This window comes from Salarias fasciatus, chromosome 14 (genome assembly GCF_902148845.1).
Source record: "Salarias fasciatus chromosome 14, fSalaFa1.1, whole genome shotgun sequence".
NCBI classification, from domain to species: Eukaryota; Metazoa; Chordata; class Actinopteri; order Blenniiformes; family Blenniidae; genus Salarias; species Salarias fasciatus.
Window position 1 is genome coordinate 26392162 of NC_043758.1, and position 24688 is coordinate 26416849.

General features: G+C 44.0%; 1 protein-coding gene across 2 annotated transcripts; it reads left to right on the top strand.

Moving 5' to 3' along the window:
- Window positions 1-435: 435 nt before the first annotated feature.
- pxylp1 (2-phosphoxylose phosphatase 1) lies at window positions 436-19533 on the top strand. Of its 2 annotated transcripts, XM_030108965.1 has the most exons (6): window positions 436-584; window positions 2719-2865; window positions 11742-11930; window positions 13267-13393; window positions 18003-18142; window positions 18240-19533. In XM_030108965.1, exons 2-6 carry the CDS (start codon window positions 2784-2786, stop codon window positions 19259-19261), a joined length of 1560 nt encoding a protein of 519 aa, XP_029964825.1. In that variant the 5' UTR covers window positions 436-584; window positions 2719-2783; the 3' UTR covers window positions 19262-19533. The 2 variants fall into 2 exon arrangements, with proteins under 2 accessions (XP_029964825.1, XP_029964826.1); XM_030108966.1 differs by lacking the exons at window positions 436-584; window positions 2719-2865 and adding an exon at window positions 8863-9039.
- The last annotated feature ends 5155 nt before the right edge of the window (window positions 19534-24688 follow it).

Sequence of the window (24688 nt, forward strand, 5' to 3'; positions counted from 1 at the left end):
TGTGAAGTGTGTTTCTGCTGTTGATCCGGCAGATGGGGCAGTCAGGTCGAGAGTTTCTCCCTTTTCATTGTCATCGACGCAGCCAGAGCCACGTTTTACACGTGTCAAGTTACAGAGAGAAGTACTAGTAAACAGTCGGAAGCAGTTTCAGAATAGTGATGACAGCATTATCTACCTCTTAACTCTCCAATATGTTTTCTTGAGTTTTGGTATTTGGGTTATTTATTTCTATTCTCGACGCGTCATATGCATTGATGGTGTAAATGTAAAGTTATACAGTACGTCACTTATTTATTTGTTTTAATTTGAAGGTGTATACCGGAAGTCCTCTTCTGTGTGACGTGCACTTGATGCCACGACACAGTCCGAGATGGTGGTGTTTCGTTTTAAGTGGTTTCCCTGTTAACTGGTGACCAACTTCCCCTCACGTTCCCTGTTTCTAGGTCGTAACAAGGGACGCTAAAGGAAATGGGTCACCAGTTAACAGGGAAACTACTCAATCAGAAACACCGCAGACATCGAAGCGCTGGATTCAAGTGTTTCTCCCGGTTCGTCTGCGGCTGTGTCCGTGCCAGCTCCTGCAGGTGAGGGGAAAAAGAAAGAAAAAGCTCTTTGCCGGAGGGATACGTGAGTGCGCATCAGTTTCCAGTGAGATCTGCGGGTTTCTGTGCTGATGGCTGTTGATGTGGCGTTTTGAATCGGTCGTCTTGCTTCCGAGCGGCGGGGGCAAAAGCTACTAAAACCCAGAAGCTTGTTCCAGAGTCCTGCACATGGAAGCAACAAGTAGCCAGGAATGTAGGAATAAAGTTAGGAAAAAGTCGAAGTGTGGTTGGATTACTCTTGTCCTTGTGGAAAAAAATAATCCCAGTTACCTCTGTCGTGTCACACGTAAGGAGACTAACGAGCTAGCTAAGCGCTAGTTAACTAGCAGGTTTAACCAGCAGATCTGTCTTTTTGTGTATTCTGTGTTTATTCAAGTAACTTCTCATTAGCTTGAATAGATAAGCCTTATTGTCACATGTAGGAGAGCGGCTAAATGTGGTTGAGCAGGTAAACTGCCCTGTTTGACAGCTTAATGTTTGTCAAAACAAGCAGCTTATCCACAAAACGAAGAGCGAAAATGTCAACTTAAATCATTTTGTGAATGAAATAACATTGAACTGTCATCATCTTGAGTCACATCCTCCCTGAAGCACGATTTTACTGCACCACCCGTGCAATAAGAGTATTTTTAGCCCTCTGATGGTAGGGTGTTCAGTGCAGACCGTCATTTACACCCGTTTTAACTCTGCTCCTCCTCCTCCAGCCTCTTTTTTTTCTGCTTTCTAAGCCCAGACTGTGTTTGACTGTCAGGTTGAGTGTGGAAAATAGTCCAGCCAGCCATGAAGCCAGAAGGAGAGGAGAGTGGAGTTCATCCTGCAGGTTACATGACCCTTAAACCCGATCATCTAAAGCGATCGTCTGATCACTGATAAAGTTATTATAAATCATTGATTTAGTGAGAATCTGAATGTAAAATAGTGATACCATCCCAATTAAATCTTATTTAATTTATCAGCGTCTCAGTGCAGTTTCCCCTCCAGCTTGCAAGCATCCTGATTGTATTCAACATTTTTTTTTCTTCACAGTGACAGTTTCTATATATGCACTGAGGTGCTCCATGTAATGAAAGTGGCTGGTGAGGGTCTGTATACCATTGTTAATTTAATTGTCTTCACTCTCTGTGTTACATTGATCTAGTTCAGGGGCCACATACAGCCCAATTACATCTTGTATGGGCCAGACTGGTAATATCCTTTAAATATAAACTTTTTTTGTTGTGCCACACAGCATGCACAATGAAAATATCTATATTTCCCCTAAAAAGCTAAATAATTACTGCCAGAAATTACTACAGTTTCAACATACAGCCAATTTCAATGATGTCTTCTGTTGCAAAATACAGTGAAATGGCCTAAAAACTTCTCCTATGACTGATGCATTATGCGTCTTTTGCAAACTCACCCTGACAGCATGGCTTTGAGGCTAGTTTCCCAACAATTAAGTAGTGATCTTTCATGACATTGTCAGATATCTCAGTGTTGTGTCCTCTACTCTTAAGAAATGTGTTTAAAAAAAAAAAATCAGTTTTTGAAATTTCTACAATTTGCTTGGGGACTGGTTGAGTTGGATTGGAAAGGACCAGTGAAGGACCACGTGCCTTATGTTTGATGCCTCTCATCTAGTCAGTAGTGTCTCTATTCTGGAGTCTGCTGCGATACACTGCCTAAGCACGTCTACAGTGCTTGGCTTGCTGCATGTGGTGTGTGAGTCCTGAGATCATTCCACAGTTGTCTTTCACAGGTTGCTGGAGTGAATTCCCACCTATTTTTTTTCTCCTCCGGGTGCAATCTCTGTCCAATAGCTGTGACTATTTTGGAAAAATGTGAACCTGAAACTGATTCCTGTGCATTGTGTCTGTTTCTCTTCTTGTTATGTAATGACCCGTCGACACTTTGAAACTGCTGCGGACCCGCACTGCACTAAGACAGTTGACACTTGTTGGGCTTTAATATTATAACTTTGTGAACCACCAGTTCAGTTGTCATTAGTTTAAAATATCCTGCTGAAAATATTATTATTTCCAGAAAGTGTTGGGTCGAAGAGCGCAGGAGAGAGGAGCTAAGGAACACGGATATTCTAAGATCTGAACTGAGTTGTGTTTCTGTGTCCGTCCAGAGCGCAGGGATCAGCCGTGGTCTGGATGGCTGACGGACAGGGACGTGGACCAATAACCTGACAAGATGCTGGCTCGCAACCGCTTCCTCCTCCTGGTGGTGGTGGGCGGCGCTGCGCTGGCCATCATCAGTCTCAGCCTGCAGTTCTGTAAGTGTGCCTCACGTATTCAGCATCTCTCTGGAGCCGTGGCCCAATATTCAAATGATAGTGTTGCTGATGAGAAAACCCCCAATCAACTATGTTTCATGGCTTACATTCCTTCTGTTTGCACATGTGTATCCTCCTTTATTTTCCTCCATTCATTGCCAAACAAAGCAGAATTCCCTATAGACGTCCTATAAATATCCAGCACCAACAGAGGGCCTCTCTGGACGCTCCGAGAGCCTCTATGAGCTCCACTCACATCTGCTACAGAAAGGTGGATTCACTTGTCTTTGCTCCATCGAGTCATTGTTCAGCATCCCCTGTAGGTATTGTCTAGACAGCTTATTCCTGCCAGCCCCGCTGAATGCAAGGAAACCACCGCTCGCTTACAGGAGACGAGCCACCCAGCAGTGGATGGAGCATACGGAGAGCGCAGAACAAATGGCTCTTTGTTTATGGATGTAAGAATCCTGTAAGATTAAGATTTCCTGAAAGAGAACGTTTATAGCAGTTGTAATTTACCGTCTAGACAAGCATATATGATCAGACTCCCATAAAATCATGCTGGCACCCATACAGTCTCATAGTAGAAATCTGTTTTCCTGGCTTTTCTTTCAACCAAGCAGTGCAGCTTTTCCTCTCTTGCTTCTTTCTTAAAGGTACAGTTTGTAATAAGATTTGGTTAATGTTGCATCTGTGCATGTGCTGGCAGTGGTGAATCATAGTAGAGGTTAGGACTGTGCAAAAATGATGATGCTTACAAACATGTTATTATTTAAACAAAGTGGACGTGGAGTCAGCACGTCCAGTGGACGTCCAGTACCGAATCAAGTGTCAGTGTCTCAGTAACCTTTCATTAGAGCTTCAGCATCAATTACAGCTCGACTACATTTCTCACACAGTGGAGAGCTTTCTGGATAAATGTTACTGATTTTTTTTTTCCTCTTGAATAGTGTTATCTATGTACAGTTTTATATGGGATCAAATGATGACTGGTATTTATGGAAGAATCGTTTATTTTACACAAAGCCTGACCGCATCATGTAAAGAAGTACCAAGCTCTTTATCCCCACTCTTTTTTTTTAATGTAGGCAGTAGAGGGACCGGCTATTTCCTGTAGCGAGTTGTAAATAGTTGAAATATTCTGTAGACATCTTGAGCGTTTAATCAAGCAGTTGTTCAATAAATCAGGTTGATTGAATCAGGTGAAGTGCTCCCACACTTTTGAGGACTTTGGTGGGATTGTTTTGTCTGTGTCAGTCATGTCTCATTTCCTGAATTTATTTTCCTTCTGAAAATACCGTCTCTGCTCTGCCTCCACCTTGCTGGTTCAAGTCACTCCGCCGGTGATTTTTTTTGCTTTGACAAAGCTCTGCAGGTGAAGTAGACAGCACCACGACTTAGCGAGTGACACGTGAATCGCGCGACGCAGCGTACCGATAATGACATTCGTTGACATCGACTTTAATAATCGATTTTTATCGATTTGTTGTTGCAGCCCCAGAGGCAATCCTCTCGCTGAATTTGCAGCCCTTTAGGAAGAAGAGCTGTGTCATCATATAAAAGAGATTGTTCTTGCATTGGTTGTCCAATAGTAATGCATGAAACTGGGCAATAATAAACCTAATAAAAAATGTTTAGTCAAATGTTCCATTTTTATTATTCTATGTGGTCTGTAGTTCCATATAGAAATGTGTTAAATCTAATTGACTAATCTACCAAAATCACTTTTGCTGTAAAATGAATTGCAATGAATTAATGAAAATTCCAATACTTACATTAATATTTTGAATTGAATTCCACCACAAGTCTTTGAAAAGACAGTGGATGCTTTTTGTGAACATACAGAAGGTAGATATTTAATAGCTCCATTCAGTAAAAACACAAACTGGTATAATGCCTCCTGAAAAAGATGTTTAACATGCGAGAATGTCTTGCTCCTGCTTATCTTGTTTTTGCTCTTTGGGACCTCAATCCAGTCTACCCGGTGGAGTCCCCCCTCGCTCGCTCCCTCCCTCCATGTTGGAGAAGGCTGCTGTGTGTTATCAGCCCCACTTCTCGCCTGCAATCTTCCCCAGACTCAGCCCCTCCTCCACTGCACTACAAGTAGAAGATATCCACTTCAAGTAATACACATATTATGGGATAAATGTGAGGTTTAGCCAGTTTCTTAATTAATTGACAGTCTTGTGGCTCACTTTCAAGACTCGCGTTGTTGAGTGGTACCACTGCAGGAGAAATGCTGCTGCCATCATTAATTCATCACACACAGAGAAAGAATTGAGCCATTATCCAGGAAAGCTTCAGGGATGTTTCTCTTCATGTTTAATAAATGGTCCTCTTCTGTTTTTGTTCCATTTTTTACCCCCATTACTCTCTCGCCTGTACACTATCTGTCCCCCCAATCCTCCTGCTTAGAACTGATTAAAAAAATAATCCGTGGGATGATTGTAGTTTGTGGAACGGAGCTGTAAGGCACTGAACTGATGATCGATTGTGGTGTAAATGCGTCTCTCCAGCTCCAAGCTACATGCAATTAAAACCAATATGTGGCTGGAGCCGAGCCTGCGACAGGCGCGATTCCCGCTGTCTGACACCGAGGGGACTCCCAGAGGAGGACGGCAGCAGAGCGGGGGGCTTCTCCAGGGACAACGGATGCAGGAGAAGGCTGTTAAAAGTGACTGAAACACAGAGGAGCGGATCTATTTTGAGATAGTAGTGGAAGGAAAGGTGAGGCAGAGCTTGATGGGAGTTAAGTGCTGCAGGAGAGCCTGCAGATCCATGAAGGGAGAACTGCCAAGGGAGAGTATTAAAGGGGAAATAGAAAAGTAGGCGTGTTTGCGAGGCTTACACTTTGTGATGAAAGTACAGAGCAATAAAGATGTTTGGCACCCAAGTCCCATTTCTCATCTATAACAAAGTGCTGCTTGGACAAACTGAAGGAAGCTAAAAGCTCCTTTGCAATATTTCATCAAAGGTAGGTATGCGCCACTTAACGCGTGGAACTTTCCTGAAACAGTAATCCGCCAACGAGTAAGTGTTAAACCGGCAGAGCTCCAAGCACTCTCCAGATTCTGTCCTCCACATTCCTCTCATTCCTGCAGTTACCCATTGTGTGCGCCGACGGCCTCCGCACTGGCAACGACAGGCATGATTGTGTTCCGGCTCTCCTCTCAACGGTCACCAAAATCTGGGGTTTCAGCAGCAGGCGGGACAAACATGAACCGCTGGAGAAAATGAATCCCTTTTGACAAAGCTGGTATTCACACAAACACACCTGGCCTAAAATGTTCCCTGCCATAGTTGATGCTCTGCCAAAGGAACCTTCGTTCTGAAGTTCAGTTCCTGACTTTATGGAATGCGCTAGACGGACAACAATGGGACAATCTGACCGAGGTGACGGCGTGTTCAGGCTCTTGACGGAACGGCCTCCCAGCAACCCTCTGCCCAAATATCCAACAGTCATCACTTGAATTTACTTCAGTCCATTGAATCTACGCTTACCGCTACCTGCAGCAGTTTAATGTCTTCAACTTTGAACTTTTAAGCTGTGGTGTGATATCGGTCTTCCTGGCCACCTATATCTCTGTTGACAAACAGACTATGAAGACCAGTCACCTAGCTTCAAAAATGGAATGGATGGCACTTTTAGAGGCAATAAAGTTGTTTCAAGGACTATTGTATATTTTTTACGTCTCTAAATATGTTTCACTATAGCGCACCGCGGGGTGCAACATCCAGAATGTCGCCGTTTACCTGAAAAATCACTGCTGTGTTTTTTGTGTGAATGCCTAATGGTGTGGCAGGAGGTATATTGTGTACTTTTCCTTTTCTGAGATCAGTGAGCTGTCTCCTTCAAGGTCCTTTGTTACACAACAAATATCCTCAATCCTGAGCTTAAAGACGGCTTTCTTTTCAGTTTGTGTGGGACTGATCTGTTTTCTCTGCAGAAAAGACTTTTGCTGCCTGGTAAACCAGTTCTTGCAACAGCGAAGCCTCAAGATATGATCACATTTACAGAGACGGGGGAGAAAAAGAATTTGTGTATTTGGTACCATATCTTAAACAAGCTTTAGGATTTTGCTTTAAATTTGAACTTCATCTGAGAGCTGTTGTTCAGTGATACATGTGGGGTAGCCATTTTTTTCTATATCTTTTGTGCAAAAGAATTTATTTTCCTTTGACTGCATCTATCTGCTGCTCAGCTTTCCCTTTCGATGTTTAGTTTCATTAAAGTTAAACTTGCAATCTCCATCTAAAGCCTGCGCCTTTGACCTATAGAGACAGTCTTACTTTATTACGGTTAATTCTGCTGACAAATGTTTTTTGTGTGAAATGGATTCCAGTTACTTTAATTTGGAACTTTGTCTTCTGAATGTGCTCCTGGATGTGCACCTGTTTATCAGGTTGCAGTGCTGCAGGGTGATGTATTCTGATGAGGTTGGACTTCGGTATGAGCTCGCCTGCCCCAACCCCCCCGTGTGACAAATAGCATTTGGACTGGTGTTGAAGAATGGAGCCCATTCAGCCTTTTCCACCAAGTATTGATATCCATTAAGTATAAACCATGATACAGCATGTATACATCGAATGCAGCTCAAAGACTTATAGTAATGATGATGCTCGGCCACACCGGGCTTCTTTTAATGTATATGTTGAGCCAGTGGGCTGAACCCGAATCCCAGCATTCATTTGCCAACAGTCGGTGTACTGGGCAGGCTGCCAGTCTCTCCCTGCAGTGATACACTGAACAATTGCATGAATAGAGTGGCTTTCATACCCAAACTTCACAATAAGTTCATCAAACTGTGGTGAGTTTACCTCTTTAGTAGGTTATCTTAATGGTATCAGTGAAAAATGTGTAAAGCAGAGTGGGACTACAGACTCCGGTTCCAGAGCTACAGGTTGCAGACCGACGTCCTCCTCTCTAAAAACCCAAGGTTCAGAGGAATCACATCGTAGGAGAATCAAATGATATCAGATTGCAGTTGTTATGAGCGACCACGCCATATTAAAGTATTCCGATCCGTATTAGGACTCGGATGACGTAATCCTAAGCTTTTGCCATGTTATGGAGCATTAGGGCTTAATTAAATGTACATGTTATCACTGTGGATTGATTGTGAAGCCACGCAGCTCTGGCTCACACAGCTGTATGTGTTAAACCGTGGCTTAGAATATTCCATTTGTGTAAGTTGGGAAATGAAGCAGTATCTGTAGATGAATCCTTCCCCCCCTTTCTTTTTTTTTTTTTCTTTTTTTTTTTTAATCTTCTTTCTGGTTAAAGCTTGACCACATTCTCAGTAACTATTTTTTTCTAAAAAAAAAAAAAAAAAAAAAAAAATCCCTGCAGTGAAACAGCTGATATAGTTTGTTTGCATTTTCTAAAGTGGAACACCCAATTTGCCTTCCGGCAGGCTGCGTCCGTACTGCATGTCAGCAAACTCACCCTATCACAGAAGTGGATGATGGAAGTTTAGTTTTGTGCCGAGGGCTACGTGCGGTTGAACTTTAAGAGTTTTTTTCTCCTGAAAATGTTTTTTTTTTTTTTTTTTCTCAAAAGTGTGACTTCACTCTTGAAGGAGCGGAGTGAAGACATCTTTGTTCTTGATATTTGGCCATTCTAATTTTGGCTTTATCTTTAACATAACTTATTTTTGAAGATAAAACTTTAGTGTTGATATTTAGAATTCTCAATATTACAACTTGATATCTCAAATTGAACGTTTTCGTTTCGTGACACCTCTTTATGTGAAACTTTTTGAAGCCAAGAAAATACATCAGGTTTGAAATCATACATGCTTTTTATAGTCACTATATCTTGTATGGTTGCATGAATTTCCTGTGTGAGTGTGTGCTTCTTGCAGTGTACTCTGTGTGTATCACCCAGTAGTGTTTGGCTTGGACTTACAAAAGCTTCATTGTGTAGGCGACTGCGACCCAGCCGGCCTTCCAAAAAGTTTGGTTAGTCCCGGCTGGCGTGCATACGTGCGTGCGTGTGTGTGTGTGGATGTGTAGCTGGGAGGTGGCAGGGTTTGGGGCACCGAGTCCAGAGGGGAGCAGGTTGCGGTAATGAATGAGCCCCAGTGTGCACGGCCAGACTTCAGGCTCAACAAGCACTCGTCAAAATGGTCTCCGCCGCCGCCGCACGCCTTCTCCTCCTCCTCATCCTCTCTGGTGAGTTCGGTTTTTGCTGATGACTCATAATGAGGACTTCTGTTTTCTCTTCACATTAACTGTAAACTATTTTTGCTTCGTACTTCCGAGTGCAGACTGAGACAGAGGAGGTGACATATTTTTGCCCTCCTGTTGTGGTTTTTAAGTCTCGTCTATTCAACCTCAGTAGCTTCTCTGCTCTGTCGTTTAAACTGTGCTGCAGATGCTCGATGAACAGTCAATAATAGGATCCAGTATTTATGTTTTTCGACTTCTACAAGCTAAGCAGCATAAAAAGTTTGCTTTGTAATGTTGGTGACTGGTTTTGACAGCTTGGGTGTCAGCTGAGATGAAGTGTGATAATAGCGTCTCGCCGCTGAAGAGAGAGGAGTGAGATATGGTTGAGGAGGCGAACGCGTACATCTTGTTGATGTGCTTTGCTGTCAGTCTCACAGCTGCGCTACATTAACCGCTAAACATTTAGCCTCATCTGGCAGCGGGGAAGCCCTCATAAATGTTTTCAATTCTTTTCCAAAAGAAAAATATGAAATATGTCATAGTGCTGTAGTGCAGTACCAGTGTCTTGAACTCCAAAATGTGCAGGGATAGTTGTTGAGTCTTTTGGGTAACAGTTGCATCCAAAGTAACCACCACTGCTTGGCTTCACTGTAATGTTTTGAAAGGTCAGAGGGTGCAGTCTGTCGTGGACAGAATATGAGGGACTCCAGAGGAAAACCACTGAAAGGATCAAACGGTGACATTTTCCTCGTTTCCACTGAGTTGGAGTGTTTCGGCAAGTTGCGTTGTGCAAATGAACTCCATAAATGCAGCAGAAGTTTTGCGTTTTCACTGTAACGTTGCCGTGTAAATGAGGAAAAGGATGTCTCAGACATGAATTATAGTCTAACTTTGATCTGACTCGATTCTTTTCAGCCTTCAGTTGTCCAGTGTTTTGGAAAGAACTGAATCATCATCATAAGAGGTGGTGGATTCACCAAACATTCTCTTGTGAACTTTGAATGCTTTGGAATTGTTTAGAAGCTGCAATTTCCTTCCAATTATAATTTTTTTTTGTGTTTGAGGAAATATGTGTTTATCGTGTGTTTTTTTTTCTTTTTAGGATTTTAGCTTCTATTAATTCTTCCTAATACTCATCTAATATTTAGTCATTGGCAAGCAGTTGAATTGCCTTTTGTTTTTTTACCACATTATAACAAGGAGGCATTTCGTCAGGGCTTTGTCTCAGACGTAAAGGCATTAAGACAATGCACATATAGTACAGACTTGATGAGCCCAGCTGGGAGCACAAGCAGAGAAAAGTGTGAACGGTAGAAAAGCACAGCGGACAACTTTGCACACCGTAGAGTTTGGGATTCGAGACCTGAAGAAGGAGAATCCATTAGCTCTTTGTGTTTATTGATGAGGCAGGGCCGGGGCCTTTCAGCTGTCTGTCTGCAGCAGGCTGTAATGTTTGCACAGTTCGCTGGCCAGCTCTCGTGTGTGTGTGTGTTTTCTGGTTTTCCTGTATTTAGAAACTCCAGGATGCATGAACCTGTTACTCTCACCCAGCTTCCCTTGACAGGACCCAAGTTTTGTTTGTAGTTGAGATGTAGTTTTCTGGTTGTGCAGCTCACTCATTGGAATAATGAACTCTGTTTAATGTATCGTGCGTGTGAAATACCGGTACTGTGTTGGCCGTTACTCTTGTTGGACCTTCAAACGCGTGGGTTTGGGCGGCGTAAATGGGATTTGGAGGCTCTACTTTCCAAGAAAAGGGGGCATGTGGGTCCAGCTTCTTTTTCTTCACAGTTGGGTCTTTTGTGAAATGTTACTTCCAGTTCCCACAGCACCTTCGCTCCGACTGAACCGATTCTACCAGAGGTCAGAGGTCCCCCGTCTCCAAGCAGCACAGTGGTAACAGCAAGGGGTTTTAGGGTTCCAAGCTGTTGGTGTGGAGATGGACTGAGACGGAATAAATTTTCAGGAGTGCAGTTTGTCATGAGCGCCATGAGTTTTCTTTTTCTTGAGATGAGAATACTCAATTTGATGTGGAGGTTTGAAATTCGTCAGAAATATCCAGATCAGTCAGTGTGTCAGTCCCATAATGCTTTAGGTCTATGCTTTGTTAAAATTGTTGCGATAGGTTGTGTTCGCTCTTGTAACAGTTTCTTTCTCATAGTGGCAGGTTTAATCTTGATACAAATGTTTCAACTCTAGGTTGATTTTAGGTTGGAGGTCATGGACGGCCTTTTTTCTTTACCAACTTTCTGTTGCTTGTTGTGAGTTTTGGCTCAACTTTCACCATCAAGCCAAGTTTTGTGAAACTCACTAACATTTATGTCTAAAATGCCATGAAAATCAAATCAATGATGAAATCTCAAGATTACATACATTCCATGCCTCCATTGTCTGTGGAACCAAAGCAGCAACAAAGCATGATGATGCCTCCGCCGTGCTGTCCCCCTTGGCCTTGGAAGGCTGCTTGCTATAGGGTTCATCATGTGATGCAGGCTGAAAGCAGCACTCTGCATATTTTTAACTCAGTCTGAGGCTCTTTTTTTAGCTTTCACACACTTTTCATGTCAGTTAAATTTTTCATTTCACTCCATGAAAATATTTTTTTATTTAGATGCGTGACATCTGACGATATTTTAAATTCCGTACTGAAAGAAGTAGTGTGACAGCAGGTCCAGCCAACACTATCTGTGCTCTTCTTTTTGCAGTGAACCTGATCCCCATCACCCCCATCGTGGAGGAGCGACCCTTCCAGGCCCCAGATGGAGGCGTGAAGACCGCCGTGGGGAAGAGCAGAAAGCGGGTGTTCCCGGCCCCCCACACCCAAGAACCCAACCCCGTATCCGAGGCTTACGGCTACTGCAACACTCCCAACCGCACCGAACAGGCCTGGGAGGGTGAGCGCTGCACAGGGCCACCAATTCCATCCAGTCAGACACAGATCTGCAAGAAAACCGAGGCTGCCATCCGTCATTTGGATTAAAATCCACTGGAGAACCTGACTGTGTAGTTCTGTCGTAATTAGAGATGGACAGCGTATAAATACTTAATATAGTAATAATGTCAACTTCACTGTGTCAGGACTCAGGGGAAATGTTAATTTTGGGGAAACTAATTTCCATTTGATTGGATCATCCATAATGCTGAAGCCGTCTCTGACTTCAGCAGCGCTGATGTGAAGCCCTGTTTTTAGCCTGAAGCGACTCCACAAATATTTTTCACCTCGAGAGAGAAGTTTCGCAATCGACCGCTAATTGAACTCTACTCATTTTTTGTGTAGAGCGCTGCTTCGTAACCAATGATGGTTGGGACAAAAAAAAAAAAAAAAACCAAGTGAATGAAAGCTGACTGTGGACGGGTTTGTTGGTGCCACTGATGCTAGATTTCTCAGTAACTTTTGTAAACATGTAATACTCAAAAACTGTTAAAGATCCGATTGATTTTACATGCAGCACACTGAACCAACAAGCTAAATAAGGGAATGAAAGCATTTAATCTTTCTTAATCTTTCGTTTGCTTGTTGGGGGAAAAAATGAGACTCATGAAAAAAGTGAGACTCATCCCAGATATCTGATGCAGTTTGTAGTTTACTGACACATGCATTAACTAAGATTCAAGTTGCTCCAGAAGTTTGATGTCCTGGAAAGACAAACTTGGGCTCCATTTACACAATGTAATTAGTTTGCCAGTTCACAAGTTGATGAATTAGTAGCTTTGTGCAGCGTTGAGTGATCATCCATCTACATGAAGATGGAGTTGGTGTGTTTTCAGTGGTTCTGAGCACTGGTGTGCTGTAAACCAGGCCTGAATTAGTACCTAATATCTAAAACACGGTGTGTGTCTCAGTTTCTATTTCTTCCGGCTCTGTTTGGCTCCTTACTGACAGTAAACTGTCGATTCATTCTAGTTTTAATGCCGAAATCATGGAATGAGGAAAAATAAAACGCCAAAAGACAACCTTGAAAATGAAAGGACCTGATATGACAGTAAAAATATCACATCCCACTCAAGAATTTCATCAGTTGATGATGAATGTTTTCCAACAGCTTTAAAAGCCTGCATGAGCTCAGTTTGTCACATTTCTGTAAATCAGTGTGTCTAAATAATGACGAACTTCATGCTCTGATAATTGAGATTCCTGGTTAAATAACTGCAGATGCTGACACAGCGCACCTCAGAGCCACATGTCAGATTGTTTAATTACTCTCTCTAATGAGGTTCTCCCCCCGACAGGCCACAGTCCTGCAGACTACAAGCTGCTGTCCGTCCAGGTGATGATCCGCCACGGGGACCGCTACCCTCTGTACTCCATCCCCAAGACCAAGAGACCGGCCATAGACTGCACCCTGTCCAACAGCAGGTACTCCCAGCTTCACCATCTCCACCACTCATGTTGCTACAGCATTTGTTTGGGAGACTACACCACCTTGTGGTTGAAAGTGGCATTACAAGGCTGATAAACCTGGAGCTAGTTTTAGATGTTTTTCTCAGGCTTTTATTGTTAACCTCACACCAGGGCGCTGTCGAACAAATATAGCGAAACAAACTCAGCCGCCACAGCAGACACGTCCTAACGCTAGCAAAACTTAGCAAGCGTTCCGCTGTACCTGCAGTATGCATGAGTTTTGATGTTCAACGCCAATTCGAGTTTACACAATACAAGCAAACTGCTGTAAGCTTCTTAAAAGTTGCACAGAAATCATACGCCACCACAGCCGATGGCTCTTTTACACGCTCAGCCTTTTTTCTGACGGCTGCTGTGTAGCCAGCAGTTTGTGGAGAAGGATATCAAAGACGGTTTTAGTCACTGCTGACTCTCTGTGTGTGTCTGGAACTTCCTCGTCCTTCCCATTAGGCCTTCTTGTTAAGCATTAGACGGAGGAGCCTGGAGACAAGACGCTGCTTGGGGAGCCAAATTAAGTCCCGGTGGCATTTCGTGCCCTTTAGTCTGACCCTTTTTTAATTAAAACTGTGGGCATGAGGCTTTTATCCTCGCACTCCCAAAACCCGATGAACCACTTTGGTGCTAAGCCGTTCATTTTGCTTTCCCTGAGTGAAACCATCAGTCAGATGTGCTTGAACCGGCTGCCTCTTCTTCTTTGTCACTGACATTATTTCAAATCCTCCAATTTCTACAGTGTGTTTCACGCTGCATTTTTGATGGTTTCATGGTTCTTGGCGATTTCATTCGGTATCAGTCTGTGTCTTGGGGACACGCATCAATCCAGTGTGTCGGCTGTGGATATGTTCGATGGTTTGGTGAACACACAGCAGCGTTACCTCTTTAGTCACTCTGTTGATAGACTTTTGAAAGCTGGCTCGTGTCTGTACCGAACCTCTCAGAAGAAGTTTAAAATCAACACAGCTCCTGTGTGTTTACTTTTTTCACATGCAAGCTTGAGGATGTACTCAGACAACAAACCAGTTACTTTTAAACCCAGCTGGGACAGATGGTTTTTGGTGTGATGTGCCACATCCTCCTCCACCATATGGGCCACAAATTGTCTGCGACCAATCCTCTTTTTTGGGCTGCATACCTGGCTTTAGGTTTATCCACTGACTCATTTCTGCACAAAGCCACATCTGGACCTGGCGCAGCACTCATTCTAATCTCTGCTGCTGGCACATTGTGCACTTCACATTAGTGGGCCGCAGCTGAAATTCGCTGCACATTTGATTATTTGATATTTTCGATAACCTTGATCTGAGGACTTAAGCTGGAATGAGGTCGTCCAGAGTGTAAGCCTCTTATGGTGGAGGTCGGGATGCTTCATGCCTTTGTTTTGCGTGAGAGGAGATGGAATTAAATATGCCACAGAGCATTACTTTCCCTTTCTCACTGAGTTATTGTGTACCCATTAGTATAAACTTCCAGCACTGGACTCAAGTGTCAGACTGTTTTTATTGAGGCAGAGTTGCTGCAGAAGGCGGCCCTCTCGAGGAGCCTGTTCCCCTTTTTAGTGAATATTTCAGTGAAACACATTCTTTTTTCGATGTGAGTGAAAATCAACAGTGGATTGTGAGGAAAGTAATAATACAAAACATGTATGTAGGTGGTGAGGAGAAGCCGGACTACCTGCAGAAGTCCACACAGGCATGAAGGAGAACATGCAAACTCCTACCTAACAGAAAATGCTCTTAACGGATTCAAAAATCAGAAAGTGTCTGGTTTCACATGAGGAGCCTCGAGTGTGCTCAAGCTTTCACAGAGAGTTTTCACATTCGTTGCCTTCACACATGGTTTTCATCGTAATTAAAACTTTGAACGGCCAAAAAAAAAAATGCAATAAAGTGCTAATTGTTACACTGCTCCTGTAATGTCTCGGTGGAGCAAAAATGCAAACGTGCACTAGAAGTGTGAGGCGGGAGCTCAGCGGCGGAAAATACTGAGCTACCGCAGCCAGTTTCCTTCTGTTTTTGTTTGGATCGGAGTGTAATTACAGGGATCTGAACTAGCATATGCCTTGGGCTGAATCCTTGCAGGGGTATGTGTGTGTGTGTGTGTGTGTGTCTGTGTGTGTGTGTGTGTGTGTGTGTGTGTGTGTGTGTGTGTGTGTGTGTGTGTGTGTGTGTGTGTGCGCGCGCGTGTGTGTGTCTCAGTGTGTGTGTACCCTGGCACCAGCCTGCCGACCCGCTGTCTCCGTCTGCGGTTAACTGAGCTCTTTTCAGTAGGGAGCATCTCCTCTCTCTTCTTCCAGAGCACTCATTGTTAAGGTCTTCCTCTTTCTTGATTACCAGTCGTTCTGTTCCTGTCTCACACGGCCCTCCCCTCCAGTTTCACCCCCCCCCCTCCATCCCGGCCCCTGGTCCCCACTAATCCCTCCCCGCGCTGCTCACTGATAATAATCCTCCTCCTGCTTAATGTAATTGGGCTCTGTAATCTTTGCCTTGCCACAATCGGCCTAATAGACGGCCCGGCTGGCCCTTTGTCCACACGCTGGACTCCCTCATCCGATGACATCCAGTCTGCCAGTGTGGCCAATTAAATAGAAGTCTTCTCAAACCCTCCCACGCTAAGCGATGCGCTGACAGCAGCGCGGCTCCGCCACGGCGCTCGTTATACAGTGAGGGAATATTAAAAGAGTGACGACGCACACAGAGGCTGCATGATGACAGCAGCTGCTCGTGCAACGTGAGGGCTGGATGGAAACAACAAAAGCTGCTGCTTCAAAGCTCTGGCTCTCTCTGTGTGGCTGATTAGGTCCCACATCGGGTCAGTCACAGCCGTCACGGCGGTGATGCAGGTGAATCATTTTCTTTTCATTCTGTTTTTTTTTCTTTAATGGCTGAACCAGTCAGCAATCACTATGGAAACTCTGTGTGTGTGTGTGTTTGTGTGTGTGTGTCCTGTCTTTAATCTGGCAGAGCCAAGATGCAGATTCGCTTTTATTAAACTGTAATCTTCAATCATCCAGAATCTAATGCATCACCCACAAACTGCACCTCTCACTGCCCTCTTCCTTCAGAGCTGGTGTGAGCGTGCAAGTGTGTGTGTGAGTGTGTGTGTGTGTCCCAAGGCAACAAATTCTTTCATCTTTTTATATCTCCATCAGTCATATTCCCTCCCACTCATGTTGAGGATGCTGCTGTTGAGGAGTGTTGTGTTGGAGAGACACCTGGTGGTGGGTGGAGGGACATGCACACACGCTGTGATACTGTGTTCACCAATGTACTGTGATGTAGTGGTTAACACGATAAGGCTTGCATGTTCTTCCTGTGTTTACTTCAGGTGTCCCAGTTTCCTCCCATATCCACCTGAGGCCAATTATTGCCTGGAAATGTTTGTTGTTTTGTCTTGATGGAATGCAATTCTGGTTTTGGGTTAAGACTCTGTTGGAGGCCAGTCACGTTCCTCAATACCAAACATGTCTCATCCAGGTCTTTATAAACCCTGGTCTGTGCACTGGTGCTCAGTCAGGTTGGAACAGGAAGAGGCCATCTCCAAACTGTACTCGCAAAGTGAGGAAACACCAGCAGAATGTATTGACTTACAAAAGAAGAATTACCCCTGAATGGCTCGGCTCTTGTTGATTTTGCACCCTCCAACAATGACATCAGCAAAATTCAGACAAGACTTGTCTTACTAAATATGGTGTTGGACTAAATCCAGGGCATGTAGGAGTATTTTTCATCCAAAGAACTCTCACATACATTGTAAAAAGAAAACCAAGAGGCAGAGCAAGCATGAAAAACCATGTGTTGGACCACAGCAGTAAAGATTTGGTGCAAGAAGACAGCAGTTGTGTCTCGAGTCTAGGGCTGAACGATATATCATTATCATATCAACATCGGGATATAAACATTCAGGACATTAGTTTCTCAAAATCAACGATATCAAGATTTCCCCTGCTTGTCCTGCATGTAAGCTCGCCCATGCACAGGTAAGGCCAGCCAACCACAAACCTCGATTACTGGTCGACAGCTGATGGCAGAGCGCGGTTGCAGAATCTGCACAAACCAGTTTGGTGGTAGTGGCACTGAGTTCTCATAAATAAAACTGCATTTTTTTACATCTTTTTGTATTATGATGTTTTTATTTTTCTGAAAAATGCTTAACTTTCACTGAGTCCATTGTAACATATCGTATCGATATCGAGACATCTGGCATGGATATCGAGATATGAAATTTTGCCCATATCGTTCAGCCCTACTCGAGCCCCTTCATGTCTTTGTTCTGTCCGGACGTCTTATCGTCATGCTGCTTTCACGGATCGGTTTGAAGTTATCTCAGAATTTGCTTCATAAGCCTTCTCATCTTTATTATGGTCCAGCGTTCAGACTTGGACATATCAGCTCTGCAGTCACAACACCGGGGATTTTCCTTTACACCAGATGCCCGATATGGTTGAAGCGCGTCGATACGCCAGAGTTTTTACTGCCTGATAACAAACAGCCACGAGGTTTTAAAATCATGTTCCCTCTGAGAAATGAATAAAGTCTTTCATTTCCCTCTTTTTCTGCACTGTCAGGAACCCGTCCCACCCACTGCTGAGCCCCTTCATCAGTCACATGGGCCAGGGGAGCCGAGGCCACTGGGAGTCCCCTCTGGGCTCAGTTCCCCGTGTGCCCAACCACAGCTCCTGTGAGATGGGAGAACTCACGCAGACCGGTACTATACTTTTTATTATCTTTTATTAGTTCCTCTCTAAACAATGCCTTATAAAACTGTTGGAAAGAACCTGCTCACTTCATTCGCCTGTTTCCAGGTGTGGTGCAACACCTTCGCAACGGTCAGCTGCTCCACCACGCCTACAAACCACACAAGCTCCTCCCACCTGTCTGGACGCCTCGCCAGGTTTGGCTTGAGACCACAGGTAAGAGCCGCACCCTGCAGAGCGGCCTGGCCTTCCTGTACGGCCTCATGCCGGACTTCGACTGGACCAAGCTAACGGTGCGTCACCAGTGGAACACGCTCTTCTGCGGCTCCGCCTGCGACTGCCCGGCCCGGAACCGATACCTGGAGGAGGAGCAGAGGCGGGAGTATCGGCTCAGAGTGGCCGATACTGAGCTGGAGAGGACGTACGCCGATATGGCGCGCACGCTGGGGCTGCCCACTCGCCAGCTCCGAGCTGCGAACCCGATAGACTCCCTGCTGTGCCACCTGTGCCACGGCCTTTCCTTCCCCTGCGTCCCTCTGGGGGACAACGGCTCCGGCGGGTGCCTGACGTTGGCGCAGTTTGCCGTGATCCGGCGGCAGCAGTTAGACGACGAGGCGGACCGGAGGAGAGTGGGACTGTACCACAAATACGCCATCTTGGCAATGTACCCCTACCTCAATAAGACCGCCGCTAAGATGGAGCGGGTTGCCAGGAGCAACGAGGCCGGCCGGCAGCCCCGCGTGGGCGGCGAGGAGATCTTCACCCTCTCCTCGGCCCACGACGTCACCGTGGCGCCCCTGCTGAGCGCGCTGGGACTGGAGGAGGCCAGGTTCCCGCGCTTCGCAGCCAGAGTCGTGTTCGAACTGTGGAAGAGCCCCCCGGTGACGCAAGTCAAGAAGAAAGCCGGGAAAGGCGAGAAGTCCAAGGCCAAAGGCGGGGAGTTGTTCATCAGGGTGCTGTACAACGGAGAGGACGTGACGTTCCACACCGCCTTCTGTCGGTCCCACGAGCGCCACGTCAGCCAGCCGCTCTGCCCCATGAAGAACTTCCTGTCCTACGTCAGAAGGGACATGTTCAGTGTGTTCAACGCCACCTCCTACAAGGAGGCGTGCTACAAACCCCTCGTTTGAGTGACGGGCAGATGGAGAGGCTGCACGTCCGACGGCTGCCCTCGTCATCCACACACTTCCACTGTAGTCCTTAACATTCTTCAACACGGAGTAGCACCAGCACTCAGTACTGAACATAACATGGTGGTTAGAAAGGTAACCTTTCTACAAACTGCTAATCCCTTTTGCATCTGTCAGCATGCGTGACAAGGAAAGGGAAGACATACGGCACTTCGCCACTTTATTCCTACATTTCCTACTTTCTTGAAATTGTCGTTAATCCCAAATGCCTGCAAAAAGAAGGGAAAGAGGAAGCCGAGATCATGAAGCTTGTGAATGAAATATTCATTCCCGGGACGAATATTGTTTGTGTTTAAATCTTTTCAATGAAAATCGACTTTTTGCCGGAGTCCTCAGTGTTAATAAGTCAGTCGTCACACAACATTTCTTACTGGTTTTAATGATGATCGTTGATTCACTTTGTAACATGAAGGCCTTTTATTCACTTTGCTTTATTAAAACTGACTGCGGTACTTTAAAGTTTTTTGCTCTGTCCATCTCCACTCACATTTATCTACAGTGACAACACATTAGTTTATTTATCGTTTGGTGGTATTAACAGATAATCTGTATTTTGTTTTCTGCATATCATGAAAGGTTGATTTACAATGAATGACTCAAAGTAGGAATTAAAGATGTTTTAATATTTACACAATGGCTGAATTAGTCTGGAAACACCATTGAATGTCGCCTGTTACTCCAGTGGTATTAAATACAGTATCATGGCCTCATTACTGACGCATCAAAGCTGGAAGATGAACTATAATCTAGATGTTAGAGGGAGGAAGATGTCTGTAATCTGGATGTTACTGCTGTGTAAAAGTAAACATACGAACCAACTTTAAGAAGCTGCAGAAACAAATTAGCCATGAAGGGAAGCTAACATATATCTGATAATGCTGATGGATTGCAGCTCCTGATAAAACAGGCTAATGATATTACTAACATTCAGGCTGTTGCTGTCAGGTGGTGTGTGCTGGATTGATTGCTTAATTTATTATAATGGTAATTGATGTTACCACTCCAGACGATGCTGAATCTACCAGTTTACTGACTGCAGGGTAGAGAGAGACAGCAGCTCTGCAGCACGGTTTAAGGATTGCAACACTAATGAGCCACCTGGAGCTTGAGTAATTTTAATTGCCCCACAAGTCTGATCGAAGTTATCACTGACTTGTTACTCCCATGTGCAGGGACACAGGTGGCACATCCGAAAAGCATGTTGAAAGGTACATGTTGAAAAAGAAACATGATGCGAAGGCAACATGAAAATGATTGAAACTCATTGGACGCGACAGGAAGAGTGTGACTGACAGCAGAAGAGAAATCAGATTATCGGGGTCAATACATTCATCTTGGTGGTTGGAGAAATACCCAGAAGTATAAAACGCATGTATCGCTTCATAAAGTGATGATTTTTAAAGCAATAACGGTACAAACCCTTTGAAAACCGTTTGTTTTCAAAAATAGTTGTGGGAGTACTGCACAGTATGTATCCTCAATGTAAGAATAAGAAGACTATGCTATCTACTAGAACTATGGTAATTTTGGTAAACACCCTGCAAAAAAATACTTCATTTGCAATTAATAGTTTTTTTTGTGTATTATTCCATTATTTAGTACATTTGTTACAATTTACTATTTAAAATGTCTTTATTAAGCTCTCTCTGTCCTCCATTTGACCAAGTTTTTGGATTATGGGAAAAAAAAAAGATCAGTACTGAAACATTGAGTGAACAGTTATTGCATTAAAAAAAATGACATAACTTATCAAATTATTGGCAACATTTTAAGATATTGGATCTCATATTTTATTACACTGTTCACATGTTATATATTTGAAATGGCCCACGATATTAAAGGGATACTTCAACATTTTGGCAAATTGGCCCATTTAGCGCAATTCCTTAGTCATTTCGAACAGCATACTTACTTTTTTTGTGAGGGCGAGCTATTGTTTATTCAGAGGCGAGTCGGGGAAGGTTTTTGGGATGGACACAATGGAAGTGGATGGTATTTTTGTTCCCCCTCGTCAAACTCATCAAATACAAAATCCAACAACCCCAAAACACTTTGGTGGACTCGTTATAATCCGCACATTCACTACGCTGTGGAACACCAACAAATAATATTGTAGCGTTACGACACTGAAGCAAATACTGGGAACTACTTTTTCTTTTGAAATCACTACGCCCAGACGCCATGTTTAGTAAGTAGTTCTGTCTTAGCAATCTTCGCATAAACAACTCAATCTGGTAATTTTGCATTAATATTTCACAGCGTAGTGAATATGCGGATTATAACGTGTCCACCAAAGTGTTTTGGGGTTGTTGGAATTGTGTATTTGATGAGTTTGACGAGGGGAACCAAAAATACCATTCACTTCCATTGTGTCCGTCCCGAAAACCTTCCCCGACTCGCCTCTGGATAAACAATAGCTCGCCCTCACAAAAAAGTAAGTATGCTGTTCGAAATGACTAAGGAATTGCGTTAAATGGGCCAATTTGCCAACGTGTTGGAAGTATTGCTTTAAGCATTGACCCAGGGACGGCTGGTATAAATGGGCTAACAGGGCTAAGTGATTGACAGGTATCATGTCCCGCCCCCGGGTTTACTGATCATTTGGGCTAATTTCAGCCCACAGGCCGCTGACTTTTGACCAATAGCCAGTGGCGGCGCCAGAGTATTTTTTTCTGGTGGGGCTAAGGTGGGGCTGACCCATATTGTGGCAGGGCTCCAAAAAATGCCAGAACTTCAATGTGAATGTATATTTAAAATAAAACAACACCCCGGCTCGATCTAGATGCAGTGAGAACACGGTCGCTCCCTAGGCCGAGCCAACTTTCCTCGTTTGCCGCACTTTTGTGCGTGTGAGGCTTCCGTAGCGCACGACAGGAACTGTTATTCTGAGCACGCACATCAAGCATGGCGGAGAGCCTGTCTTCCTTCTGACAGTCAGCGATTTGTACGGCATGCAGAAAAATCATGTACAACAGAACAACCGTTCTGGCTGCGTTCCGTCTCTGGTCCGGAATCACCGCAGCACACAGCCTGCAGTGCCTCTGCAGTCTGCTGGAGGAGGTTGCTAGATCTGTCATAAAACCCGTTTAACTCAATAAAAAGCAGCCCAAACTGCCATCTTGGTTGAAAATGCACGTAAAAAATGTATTTGTATAGTAATTAAAAAAAAAGAAGAAGTCATAAACACAATCATTTCATCAACCCATCCAACGTGTTTAATAAAGAAGCTTGATTTGGCAGAAACCCGCCCAATCTGGCAACACAGAGCCGCTCCAGTCACACAGCTGTATTCTACAGAACAGCAAAGAATCTAAACACAGCTCCAAAAAATTAAGAATGCAGGCAGCAAGAACGCATCGAGAAGGCAAACCACATGCAGCAGTCAGGAAAATAATATACAATATTAAACTCACCAGGCTGATTTTCACAGAAGTACAGTCCTCCAGTTTTTCTGACTGGAGGCCAAAACCACAGGTGCACAGGTCCGCTGCTCTGTCCCGAATCTCACTCCACGACTCTTCTGCTCGTTTGTCTGATAATGTCGCTCTGACTGACTCTAATGAGTCTATTGTGGATTAAAGCTGAAGAGCGGGAGATTGGAGCTGGTCAGACATGAATTTTGTGACCTGGAAAAGCTCCTCGAAAACCGGGAGAAGCAGGACAAACTTCATCAACAAGACGGACCGTCCGGCGACGATTAAAAACAAATGTGTCCATGTTTTGACCAGCTTACTACCGTTAACTTAATCACGGGTGACTAAGGACCCCATCTGTCCCAGGACCCTGATGAGTGACAGCTCAGCTGTCATCGCAACCAATTTTACTGCGCCGCAGAATGTCGTAACATGTGCCAACAAATTTCACCACCAGCCGCCACTGCATTGACCTTTCAGCATTTTTAACTTTCTAATTTTATTTGGGTGAAGTTGAATCAGTGAGACAGGTTAGTTTTACCCTAATAGAGGCGAATCAGTCTATTCAGGTGGTAAATGTGTTTGCCAATATTCTTGATGGGTCAGTTTTCATGAGCTGGATGAGCGGATTGAGATGACTGATGTCAAGTAACTCCTCCTTGAAGGTAAGTACTGGCAGTTGAATATTTCAATTCAGTGTTATCACCATAGTATCAAATCTAACAGTCATTTCAAGGCACATTTACAGAGAAAAAAACTTCGACATGAGCAAGCATGTTTCCGAAGTATTATTGGAATATTTGGAGTTTATTACCTTAACATGTGATTTGGTGATTCTTTTTTTGTGTGTGTAGTACTTCAAAACCACTCTATACACATATAACCCTTCAGTACCCCGCCAAGCCACTAGATGGCAGCTTTAATCCACAAACCCGTCCTTGTGCGAGCCCATCTGCTGCCATCAGTTATCCACTTTGTCAACAGTGCTGCAGGGGCACAGCACAGAGTCAATTCATTTTTATAAACCTTAAAAAAAAAACAAAAAAAACCTCTCTGAGTGCCTATTCCCCACCGCCAGACGAGTCATGTGTCATCATCATTAGGAACATAATGCAACGCTGACAAGATATCTATTGTACAGCTCATTTTCAAAAGTGCATCTGCCTGCTCGCCCTGCCTTTCCCCCACCTTCCCCCCTTCCACAATTCTCCCAATCAGGGCTGCATTGACTGAGGGGGAAAGAAAAACAACAGAAAAGCGCACTAACAAGAGCCAGTCGGTAAATTACATTTGCAGCATGTGGATGTTCCGTTTGTCCCGGCAGATCGGGGCCATTTTCTGGAGAATAAAAGGGCGAGCAATTGATGCTGAAGACAGATTACAGATGTCGTCTGCCGGCGCAGGAGTTTTCATTATGCTACGTCTGAAACAGTTATATAACTGTATGAACTGAAACCTGGAGTCACATGTAAAAGTACAACTTTAGAGGGATTTTTGATTTGAATTTCAATCAAAAAAAGGACTTTTTTATTACTTGAGTAATTTATAGTTGATCCAAAGTGCTCTCTCAGGATTTAAGACTCATTAAAATTACATACGCACACTATATGAATATATATAATATCGACGTCCACGCAAAATAAGATATTGCACCCAATTTTACCTGCATGAATGTACGCTCAAAAAACGCTTAAAAGCACTGAAGGGAAGAATTTATTTTTTATTAGTATCTAAGTGAATGACATGATCAGAAAACCTTTCAATTCAACCTGCATAAAGATGCAAAGAAAAAGACGTGCTATAACAACAGATGTTTGTTGAAAAGTATGAAAACCCTTACATTCAACAAACTACTGAATTTGAATTAAATGTGTCCTGAATACACTCCAGCTGAAAACTATCTTTGATGGTCCAGGTGCAGTGGTGGTAATAAACCACAATTAGAGAGATTGCT

Bases quoted from the DNA above. Each gene is read 5' to 3' on its own strand.
- pxylp1 (XM_030108965.1), top strand. From the start codon at position 2,784: ATGCTGGCTCGCAACCGCTTCCTCCTCCTGGTGGTGGTGGGCGGCGCT. The intron at 13,394-18,002 runs GTACTCCCAGCT...CTGCACTGTCAG, and splicing joins TGCACCCTGTCCAACAGCAG to GAACCCGTCCCACCCACTGC. The intron at 18,143-18,239 runs GTACTATACTTT...GCCTGTTTCCAG, and splicing joins GGGAGAACTCACGCAGACCG to GTGTGGTGCAACACCTTCGC.